The sequence below is a fragment of the Lactuca serriola genome, chromosome 8, assembly GCF_051521515.1.
Source record: "Lactuca serriola cultivar US96UC23 chromosome 8, Lser_US96UC23_V15, whole genome shotgun sequence".
Taxonomy (NCBI): Eukaryota; Viridiplantae; Streptophyta; class Magnoliopsida; order Asterales; family Asteraceae; genus Lactuca; species Lactuca serriola.
The window spans coordinates 10793143-10805496 of NC_136415.1; the positions used below are offsets into that span (position 1 = coordinate 10793143).

At 32.3% G+C, this 12354-nt stretch overlaps 1 protein-coding gene across 1 annotated transcript; it reads left to right on the plus strand.

Moving 5' to 3' along the window:
• Window positions 1-2256: 2256 nt before the first annotated feature.
• LOC145068863 (low-temperature-induced 65 kDa protein-like) lies at window positions 2257-4188 on the plus strand. The gene is made up of 5 exons (XM_079015835.1): window positions 2257-2385; window positions 2484-2639; window positions 2721-3101; window positions 3183-3833; window positions 3941-4188. The coding sequence occupies exons 1-5, from the start codon at window positions 2322-2324 to the stop codon at window positions 3982-3984; spliced, it is 1296 nt and encodes a 431-aa protein (XP_078871961.1). The 5' UTR covers window positions 2257-2321; the 3' UTR covers window positions 3985-4188.
• Window positions 4189-12354: the final 8166 nt, after the last annotated feature.

Here is a 12354-nt window from a genome sequence, read left to right on the forward strand (position 1 = left end):
AGCAAAGAGTCACAAGTGTCACTCCTCTAATGGCTTACAAACACCATAAGCAAGTGGAGAAGGTATAAAGAGAGAGGAAGGGTGTTAGAATTCGTATTTGGGACCTCTTGGGAAGGGATACACGAATTCATGATCTTGGGGTTGTTTATATAGGTGTAGAGATAGGGTTTCAGTCATTATCCTTATCTAGTTGATTATCCATTAAGCAACCAATAAGATAATCCTTGAATCCTTATCATACTCGAATTCTAAGGCTTTCCAACCTTAAATTCGTCCACCATATATAAAAGATAATTCTTACCTTATTTTGTAACTATTACATAATTACAAATCAGCCCCTCTAGTTTAATTAATTACACTTGATCACAAAATTAATTCTCAATTAATTATTGACCAATATTAATTAAACAAATATGATTTCTCCTTTAATATATTATTCTTATAACATATTAATAAATCATATTATCCTCTCTCTCTTTATTCATTTCTCCAATCAAGTTGCTTTGGTGAAGGCAACCCAAAAGGACCATGCACCATCGGGTCAAGTACATACCAAAATAGTTATGGACTTAGACACTAATCCAACAATATATATATATATATATATATATATATATATATATATATATATATATATATATACTAGTTTATAGCCCGTGAGAACCACGATTAGAAAACTAATTAAACTTTCTAAATAAAAACTCAAAACTATTAATTAATAATTTTAAATAACTTATTAATTAAAGTATATTTTTTTGTTATATATAAAATTATAATCGTTGATTCAAATAAATACGTAAAATATATTATCTTATAATTTGTATAAATTTTATTTTATTATAATTTGTATAAACTTTATTTTATTTTTATTCTAATATTATTAATATTAATTTAATGTAATTAAAATGTGATTTAAATTTTGAAATTTGAAATTTGAAATGGAGAATTAATAGATTGACAAGTATCATGATATTAATTACAAGTGTCAATAGATTGACAAGTGTCATGATATTAATTACAATGCCTAACATTGTGACACATGGCAAAAGAACTACTCTTTTATTAGATAGGGATATATATATATATATATATATATATATATATATATATATATAGACACACACACATCAAGTTTTTGACGCCGTTGTCTGAGATTTGTTGTCAAGTTATTTAAAGCTTATTTTATATACTAAACTAAACACATCAGCTTGTTTTGAAGAGTTAATATGAGACTTTACATATATTGTATATGGTAGCAAAACCGACATCACATCCCCTCGTAGTCGTGGCTCAAAAGATCCATGTCTATCATCATCAAGCGTCCGACTATGAAGGGAAATGTTAGTATATCCAACATCAGTTCGATACGTCCATTAGATGTCTACGTATGTTGTAGTTTTTATTCTCTCCACAAATATTCTTCCATAGATTTATAGCGTTAATACGAGACATCACGTATATTTTACAAATCCCTATCCCACTATTCGATTGATTTGGCAAGTTCGGTACTTTTTGAAAAGGCAAATATAAAGCATAAGAGAAGGTGAATGAAGTACCTCATGAAATCACTTTATAGGAACCCATTTCATTTTAACCAAATGCAACCCAAAAATGTAAAACTAAATCATACCTTTATTTGTTTAGTTTGTAACCAAAATGATTTTAATATTTTACATAATCGAATAACCCGATTTACATATTCCCTCTTCATTGAACACCCCTTTATCGCCACTAGCCTACCACCACCACATCATCGAAAAGCAAGCAACAATGTATCAAACCTATTTCATCTCAACCAGAACATCTTATTCAAAACCAAAAACCAATGCCCAATAGTAGTACGAGAAATCTATTCAAAAATATCAGTCAATACTAAGATTTGATACAGAACTCAACTGATTAAAGATAAATTAATTTAAAAAAAAAAAAGTATTTATTTTTATTATATTTTCCGGGGTAAGTCGAAGTTAATCATCACTTAATAGAAAAAAAAAAATAAATAAATAAAAAAAAATCATGTGCTACATATATTGTATTTAAACTTACATGTTAAATTAAACAATCAATTTTCAGCTAAAGGCATTACGCATATACGGTGATGAAGCCGCATCAACGAAAGAATCACGCCACGTGTCCAAGATGTGATACGTGTCGGCTCATTACTCATCTCGCGCTTAGCCGAGCTGGCTTAACAGCGTATCCTTAATCCTTATCGTTTCCTTTTTCTTCTTAAAAACCCCTCACTTTTCCCTCTACTCTCATCACAAAAATATTATACAAAACACCCCCTCTATCCTCTACAATCTACATTTTCTGCCATTATGGAATCACAGTTGCACCGCACTGACTATGGCCGTCACTACGGCGACTCCCTCCACCCCGCCGGTAACAATATCAATATCCACCTTCGTAAATACTTCATAGCAATACAAACGATGAATGTTTTTCTTTTTAATTAATACGTTTGAAGTGCACGATTAAAGGTACTGATGTTCATGTTCATGATGAACACGAACATGACGGAGAGACGAAATCTGCGATGAAGAAGGTGAAGGAAAAGATGGATAGGTTGAAGGATACAATCAAGCATGGCCATGGCCATCATGAGGGAGAAGGCCACCACGATGAAGCAAAATCCGGTGAGTTTCTTTCTGTTTGAATTGATATTCTTTAAAAGTCGAAAACCCATCGAACTAACTGGTTTTACGTATGATGAGTAGTAAATGATTCGCCGCCGGTTAGAAGTGGGCTGATGGAACCCACTGTTATGGGAACACCGGTGTTAGCAGAGGATCTGTATGCTACTCATTCCGATATTGTAGACCCTCCGGTGAGGTCGTTCGCGCAGTGGGAGGAGGAGGAGAGACATGGTGCACCACCGCCACTTTCCACCGGAATGTATGGAACTCATCTGACTGATTTCTCTCAGGTTGGCCATGATCATGTCTATAGTCAAGATGTGAATACAGAGCAAATTGAGCAATTAACGGGTGGTATTCGAGAATCAACCGGCATGGAGGAGGATCCAAGTGCCCCTGACCTAACAACCACAGTTCCCCCGGCGAACTACCAGACCAAAGTGACTGATCCGACGAATACCGGTAGGTATCCTATCCACAAAGCACAAGGTACACTGTTCTGTAAAATTGCCAAAGATCAATTTTTTTATGGCGATCTGACAGGTGGAAGGGAAGCAGTAGGGATCACAGATGTCTTGAAATCGTTTAACAAAATGGGTGTCTACGACGAACCCTACTCCAAATCCTCAAAATCCGATCAAGATGAACCGAAAGTTTACACAGGATCCCATGATCAATTTGCTCCGGAACCGGTTCAAAATCCACCACTGGACACTATCGCCGCAGACCCGTCTAACCCGAGAAGCAGTTACGCTCAAAAAGTGACTTCAGCCACTACGGCTATCGCCGATAAGGCGGCTGCAGCAAAAGAAACGATCGTTTCTAAACTGGGTTTCTCCGGTGAAGACAAAAGCGAGACGAGTACTACTGGATCAAATAAAACGAACAAGAATTCATCATTCTCAACGGATTTCGCTCATAAAGTTGCGGATACAATGACGGGGACGTTGGTTCCGGTTTATGACAAAGTGGTGAGCGTCAAAAGCACGGTAATGTCCAAAATCCAAGGGTCTGGAGAAGATGACGACGGCGGAATTCCGGCGTCGAGTTCACCGGAGAGCAAGAAAGTTACGGTAAAGGAATACTTGGTGGATACATTTAGGCCTGGGGATGAAGATAAAGTGTTGTCGGAGGTGATAACAAATGCTTTCCACCGGGGAAAAGGGAATGCACCCCAAGAGACCTCTTCTGATGGTAAATTAATATCGTTCATTTTATATTTTTTGTCGCTGCAAATGATGCTAATTTCTTTGGTATGAGTTGATGATATAGTGTTTCTTTAATTATGTTGGGTGTTTCAGTGAGAGATGAAGGGGAAAGAAGACTTCAAGATTCAAGCAACTGAAATGGATTATATGTAGTTTCTGCGTTAAATTTCGTGTGTAATGGGTTTTTAAGATAGGGTAATGAAGTGGGGCGTGTCGATGTTTTTGGGTTTTCTGTATATATGCAACCTGAGAAAAAAGAAGTGTTGGTTGATAATTATACGAGGAGTGTTGGTATGAATGGTCAATGGTGTGTCTATGCATAATCGAAAGACTTTTCTGTATTTGTATGTGTGTTCAATAATATGCATAATATATGCCGTATAGATGTCTTATGTGTAAGAAGAGTGGCTAGGTGATCCTCCCTTCTCTTCCCTAACGTTCAGAGTTGTTCCGGTTTGAGAAAGGAGGAGCGGTGCTCTAAATGAATAATTCTAGTTACGAGGTTGTTTACGGGCAGGGGTGAGCAAAACCGCATCGCAATTAAAATTAACCGCAGGGGTGAGCAAAACCGCATCGCAATTAAAATTAACCGTAAAAACCTCAACCGATAAACTGCAACCGGCAAGGTTTTCTGTTTTTCAAAAACAGTAAATTTGCAGTGCGGTGCAGTTATTAATTTTCAAAAATCATAAAAAAGCCACACCGTATATATTATATATAATTTTTTTATTAATTATTAATATATTAAATATAAAAAATAAGATATATTTTATGAATGAAATATCAATAAAATACTAGAATACAAAAGTATGATTTTGTTATATTTAACTTAAAAAAATGATGAAATTAAACTTTAAGAAATTTTTTGTTAATTACTAAGATTTAACGTTTTTAAGATATTAATTGTTTGTGATTTAAGTTAATTGTCTTATACATTATGATATTTTTTATTATTATTAGGAATATGTGTGAACTCTTAAAACCATTTGAGCTCTAAATTATGGTTAAAAACCACACAAAATAAGCGCACCAAATCCATGAGGTTAATAACCGCAACACAGAAAAAACAAAACCGCACTGCAAAAATACCGCACCAAGCGGTTTTGAAAATGGATAACTGTATTTGCGGTTAGTGGTAAAGTTTTGGCTAATAACCGCACCGAACCGTACCACGCTCATCCCTATATACGGGACTTGACGTAGTTCCCCTCCCAACTTAAAAGAGAATTTGGTATATTTTTCAACCTAACTTCTAATTTAATATATTTTTATTAAACAGATATTATATTTGTTTAATTAATTTTTAAATATTATATTATTTTTAAATATTAAAATATCATATATGATCTTTTTACATATCAAAATATATTCTTATATAGTATATGTTTTTAAATATTCAGAATAAAAATGTCATATATATTTTTAAGTATCAAAATATTAATAATAATATTTAAAATAATTTTTATCTATAACATGAAAAATATTCAATAATAATAAAAACTATGCAAGTATATATTTTATGGAGAGGGTTTTATGGAGAGGTTGAAGATGAAATGTTTTGCTTGTTAAGCGAATATTATAACAATTTAGAAGTAAATATTTTATTATTATAAATATGGTGATAAATATGGTTAAATTTTTAATTATTATAATTTTGTAAGATATAAAAAATATTATGAACTATTAAAAATATTGTAAAAAAGATTTGGACAAATATGATACTTGAAGTTTTATAAAAGGTAATATGATATTAAGAAATTAAGTTAGATAAATATGATATTTTGAAGTTTAAGAAAGATATATATGAAATTCTCATTTAAATTTAACTATAAAAAACAAATGTGATTTATTCTTAAGAATATAATGAGGATGTTATAAATATGAAGATGTTTATGGTGTAGTGTATATATATATATATATATATATATATATATATATATATATATATATATATATATATATATATATATATATATATATAGACAAAACTGCACAAATGGTCCCTGTGGTTAGCTGAAAATTGCCACTTTGGTCCAAAAAGATTTGAACTAGCACCACAGGTCCAAACTTTTCATTTTGTTGCGAGTTTGGTCCAATTTTCTATTAACTTTTTCATAATGACTATTTTACCCTTGGTACTCCTTTTTCTATTTTTTTTATTTTTTTAAATGTTTTTTTTCTGATTAAAGGAAAAATAAAAAAGAATCTCTCTCTCACTTAATACTCAACAATCCAAACACCCCACCATCGATCAAGTTGTTGCTTCCTTCCTCTGTCGTCCCCATCTCTATTCACCTCCTTTCTCGTCGATGAGCATCAAAACGACACACGACATCACCATCGGTTGTCATCGCCGCCTCCCACTGTTGTTGGGTAAGTTCCAACAGCCACCACTACTACTTTGTTGTTGTTTCCGATCATTAACAACCCATTACTCCTCCTTCCTCTCCCTCTCGTTCGCTACCGGAAGAAGAGAAATGAGGCGGCTAGAGCCACCGCCACAATCACCAAACACCCACTGCCTTATCGCCGCCATTAACTCCGACCACCACCACCTACAGCTATGTTTGATTCACCCTGCTACCATCGCCTTGTTTTCTCTCCCTAACTCGTGTGTTCACCCAACCTGTTATGCTATTTTCGATCTACTTCACCCTCCTCTGTTCTTTGCGTTTTCTGCTGGACTGAAGAGAGACAACCGAGGTTGATGACTGCTGCTACTACTTTTCTTCGATTGGGTCTTCGTCTTATCAAATTTAATTACTTAAACCTAAATGGGTCTTCGTCTTATCATGGATCTGGAAACTGGGTCTCGTCAAAATCATCTGAGGGTAAGATTAGTATGTTTATATGCTACAATTTGTTGATTTAGGGGTTCTTCCAATACACCCATTTGAGTTTTTGTGTTGTTTTCTTCTTCTGATTTTTACAGAAGCAGTCATGGAGGGCAGTTTTGACATTGGCGTATCAACGTTTGGGGGCTGTTATGATGTTTGAGTGTGGTCATCGGAGGTGGGTTTGATTGAATTCATTGTTATGATATTTCTTTGTTGTTGTATGTGTTTGAGGACGAGAACGACGGAGATGATGGTGGAGAATGATGCCATGACCGAACCCGTTGATGAACAGAACTGGGTTGGGTATTGGAACTTGGGTTCGATCGACTGTGAAATACAAACGATTGGTGCTTCAGGGTAGCTTGATTTGAACTAGGATATCGTTTTATTTATTTAGAGAGATAGAGATTGGAGAGAAAAATCGAAAAATAATAGTATCTCCGGCGAGATTGAATGAACTCTGGTGAAGTTTTCTGATAAAATCTTTTAAAGAGATAATCGGGATCGAGGAGCATCAAAATGAGATCATCAATGATCCTCCAGGTCTCTGGTATAATCACAAATTAGGTTTGAGTGTTTGTGACAACACAGTAAAGTAAGGAGAGAGAGAGAGAGAGAGAGAGAGAGAGAGAGAGAGAGAGAGAGAGAAAGAGAAAGAGATTTATTTTTTTTATTTTTTATTTTTTATTTTTTATTTTTTTAAATCTGAAAATCAGAAAAAAAAAATTAAGAAAAAAAAGAAAATCATATTAACAGGGGCAAATCCGTCATTTTGAAAAAAATAAGAAAAGATTGGACTAAACAAGCAACAAAATGAAAACTTTGGACCTCTGGTGCTAGTCCAAACATTTTTGGACCAAAGTGGCAATTTTTGACATACCACAGGGACCATTTGTGCAGTTTAGTCATATATATATATATATATATATATATATATATATATATATATATATATATATATATATATATATATATATATATATATATATATATATATATATATATATCTCATAATTAAAGAGGGTGACAATCTCCTTTAAAATTTTATTAATAGAATTAATAAATAAGTTGAGGATGTTCATTTTGTGGAAAGAAAAAAAATACTTTGACAAATGCTTCAAAATTCCAAACAACCTACAGAGGAACAAGCTCTAAACCCTAATGTATAGACTTGGAAAAGAAAATAAAACAAACAAAACCAACCGTGGAGACAATGAAAGAAGCAAATCTATGGACCAAAAGTCGGTTAACGCAGTTTCTTTTAGTGATGATATCTTAGCTTTAAAAGGATTTAGCCTTAGCAACATTTGGGGATAGGGCTTGAGAGTCTCGAACGAATGTCATCGATAATAAACATCTCTAATGCATCAAAAGAATTATAAAAAATGTCAAACAATTCGTGTCAAAAATTGTTTTCATTCCATAGAATAAAACATGTTTCCGAATAAAATAACGAAACAAATTGATACTTTGTTCAAATAAGAGTCTAGCTGAGGTTATAGAGGGATATTAAAGAAGTAAAACTTCAAACTAAATGTTGTGCGGCTTAAAAATTGTCTTATGGTGTCAAATGGGCTAAATTCCCAATATTTTTTTTGCTTTTTATAATAGGAGCAAAAAAAGACAAAATTAATTGGATCGGTAATGTTGTCTTCAACAACCGGTTAATGTCATTTCTTCTATGTAATTACTTGGTAGCCTAGCACCTTGCTAGCATTTTTAATATAATGTATCATTCCCCTAAAAAATTAATTAACATTTAACAAGAAAGTAAGACATGACCCCAAACTCCAAAAGAGTTCATTCTACAATAAAATTTCATAGATTGTGGATGATTCCAATTCTCCAACTCTCTAGAATAGTGAACAAGTCTGTAGCTTCCAAATGAATCTAGTGCATCATCATAATCTTCGTAAGCCAATAAAACTCTTATCTTTTCTTGCTATAGGGAAAAACATGGAGTAGCGATCTAAAAGTATAATATCATACTTTATGGAATCCATGAGATATCAATTATTACATTGAAAAAAGTTTAGGAAAAAATTGATTACAGGAACATGTTTGTATGTAGAAATTAGTTATAGGACTTACATAGTCCAAATCGATTATAAGGAAGACTATATATGAGAAGAGAGTATAGTAAAATTCAGTCAGGAAGACCTTTTGTAGGATTTGTAAAAGTCGATTAGGGTTTCAGAAGAAAATAGATCAAGAAAGAACTCTATTATGGTTTGTGTAAAGGTCAATCGTAGTTTTGGAATTATACTCTCATACTATAAAAATATTTAAACAAAATCCATAAAAAACAACCATGAACCAATTGAGGGAAAAGCACAAAGCATAATAATTTGGTATTATAAAATCCACAGTGATAAAAAAAAAAAAAAAGATTACATGATATATGATTTATTATGATTTTGTAATACACAAATAAAACGCTTTATATAGGACTTGCAAAATTATATTTCATTTCCTACCATGTTTACATTTAACAAAAATGTGGACCACAAATAAGATAGTTAAATTACGAGTTATGAGTTTGCAATTTGTAACTCGTAATTGATGGGATTGAAAAACATTGTAGTCATTTCATAGCTTCCCAAAAGAGGTGGCTAAATTATTAAATGTAAATAAGAACAGTGTTTTTTTTGTGAATATCTTTTAAGAGAAAATTAAATATCTTCCTGTCTTTTATTCTTATAAATCTTTCTACCCATTTAAATAATGACATGTATCATATTTCTATCATAAAATATCTTAAAAATATTGTTTTCAAAAGAATTGATTTTGCCATTCAAAAAGGGCTAGCAGCGCAGCTTGTTGCCCGTTTGCCTTCAATCAATATGTATTGAGCTATAAAAGATGATATTAGTATATATATATATATATATATATATATATATATATATATATATATATATATATATATATATATATTTCATTAAATGAACATTAAATATTATACATGTTACCATTTAATTGGATATGATGGTATGTACGAACAAAAAGTAGAAGAATATTTAATTTATCATCCTTTAAATATAGTTTTTACTTGTTATGTTGACATAATCTATGAGTATCTTTCCAAACATAATATCCACACATGTATAGTTTAATGTGAGTGTATAGTTTGATTTGAGAGTAAGATAATACGAAAAGTTTAATTGATATTTTAATAGATTAAAATATAATATGATGAGATGTTATTTTTACATTCAATTGATATGAAAAATGAATTTACCTATGTAATAGAAAAAATGAAACTTTTATAGTCAAATATATGTTCTATTAAATTTATAGATTTTAACGATTTTAGGAAAATTTTAATTAAGTTGTATAGAAATTGGGCTTGAACAAAAACCGAAAAAACAAACAAACAAATAAGCGACGAAGTTGGTTTGAATTTTTATTCAAATCAAATTTATCGGTTCGGTTTGATTTTGTAAGAATAGTCGATCCAAATAGACCGAACAGACCCAAACCCAATATTCAAATAAATTAAAATAAAATAAAATAAAATAAACGAAAAAACCCACACATACCCAAACCAACCACAAACCAATAAAACCCATGAACCCACAAGGCCAAAAACCATGAACCATGAACCCAAAAAACCATCAACCCAAAAGCCATGTACAACATCGTTTGGATATTTAAGTGTAAACTAGAATATGTGACGTAAAACTGAAAAACCGAACATGTGTTTAGATATGTTCTTTTCCCCTTTTTTCCATGTTTTGATGGACTCAAGTAATGAAATCTCATACATTTTGCAAATTTATGAATCTCCAGGTCAAATAGGGCATTTAGTGTCTTGGATCTAAATTATAATTAAGTTTTGATGTCCTGCATAGGGTTTTGGTCATTAAACCCTATTTTTGACCTAAAATGGAAAAGGCATGTATTAGACATGAAAGTCCTTAAAGCCTCAATTTTTAATGTCTCTTTGGAATGTGAAATCTTTTGGAAACTTTGGAGTTACAACTCTAAGGATTTGGTACTTAATGAGAATCTTGATGCATTAAGTTACAATTAGTGTTTAGGGTTGAGACTTTAAGCTGTCCAGACTCACCACCACGACATGGTTGGTGACTTGGTCAAGACCCACCAGTTTTGTCGGTTTGCAGACACGACGTGGCCAAGGAGGCCACGACGTGGTGATTAGCTGCGTTGACTTTTGACTTTGAATAAGAGTTAACTAAGTATGACCCATGGGTATTTTGGGTATTTTGAGCTATAGTCTGAGTTTTGGTCACTGTTATTTGTAAAGGTGACCAGTAGAGTTGGTTTCTAGAGCAGCGTTTTGATTCAACTTTTTCATCCGATTATAAGGTGAGTTTTCTCACTGTATCTATGGGTCGGAGACACTAATGACGACCCATTATTCTGTTATGTAGAATGATGACTGTTATGTGACTTATATGTGTTTGCATGTTGGGTTGAAATATACCCCAGGGCGGGGCCCACTATCGTATGATTGGGTTGAAATATACCCCAAGGTAGGGCCTACTATCGTATGATCGAGTTGCAATATACCCCAGGACGGGGCCCAGTATCGTATGATCGAGTTAAAATATACCCCGGTGCATGGCCCATATTTGCTTAATGGGTTGGAATATACCATGTTTGGTATGTGGTACTTTGGGGGTACTCACTAAGGTGCCGTTTGTTTTTGTGGAAAAAATCTCTTCAGACCTCTTATTGCTGCGCGGCGCAGCATACACGCAACATTTTTCATCTCGTAGCTGTTTGTTTTGCAGAAGTCGTCAGATTAAAAAAACCTTTGCACGTGTTCTTCTTGGCGCACTACTTGTTTTGCCTCTTCCAACCTCTTCTTCTTTTTTCTTGCTAAAATATTGATTATATATTGTTGAAATCTTATTTCACATTTTTTCGTATTTTTTTTAATCTTGTTGAAATTTTTTTTCCTTTTTTATATTGAATAATAATACTTTGTTGATGAAATATCATTATTTTATGCTAAAATATCTTTATTTTTTGTTAAAATATCATTATTTTTTGTTGAAATATCATAAATTCTTGCCAAAATGTCATACATTATTAAATCTTTGGTATTAAAAAACTATTTTCAGATTATAAAATCAGTTTATTTTAATTTTTTAATATCTGCAGCAATATGCAGATGTTAAAAAACAAACACGTTTCTTATTACAGTCCGCAGACTTTATGGATTTTTGCTTCAAAAAAACAAACAGCACCTAAGCCTTCTACTTATAATTTATGGTTATGGTATTAGGTACTTTCGGTACTTAGGGGAAGAGCCCGACGTGATGTCAGGACATCCTCCCCTTATGATTTCCACACATTTTGGATTATATTACTATGATGATTTGGTATTGTATATTCTGAATGTTTTAGAACAACTTGATGTTTGAAACTATTGATTTTAAAATGAAAAATTTTATCACTGTTTTTAGGAAGTTACACCTCTCCACAACACCATTCTGTTGTGTAGTATGAACACACGATGTTTGATGAACAATGCCTTTAGATTCAAAAACAGGTTTCATTTTATTATTAAGAATTTCAATACCATTATTTGACCTCACAACTTTAATTTTAACTTCAAACAGATTAATCAAAATGTTAAAGAAAACATAAACACAACCAAAATTTTCTTTTTTAGATTTTAACAAATAAACCTATGTA

Bases quoted from the DNA above. Each gene is read 5' to 3' on its own strand.
- LOC145068863 (XM_079015835.1), top strand. From the start codon at position 2,322: ATGGAATCACAGTTGCACCGCACTGACTATGGCCGTCACTACGGCGAC. The intron at 3,102-3,182 runs GTAGGTATCCTA...GCGATCTGACAG, and splicing joins GACTGATCCGACGAATACCG to GTGGAAGGGAAGCAGTAGGG. The intron at 3,834-3,940 runs GTAAATTAATAT...TGGGTGTTTCAG, and splicing joins CCAAGAGACCTCTTCTGATG to TGAGAGATGAAGGGGAAAGA.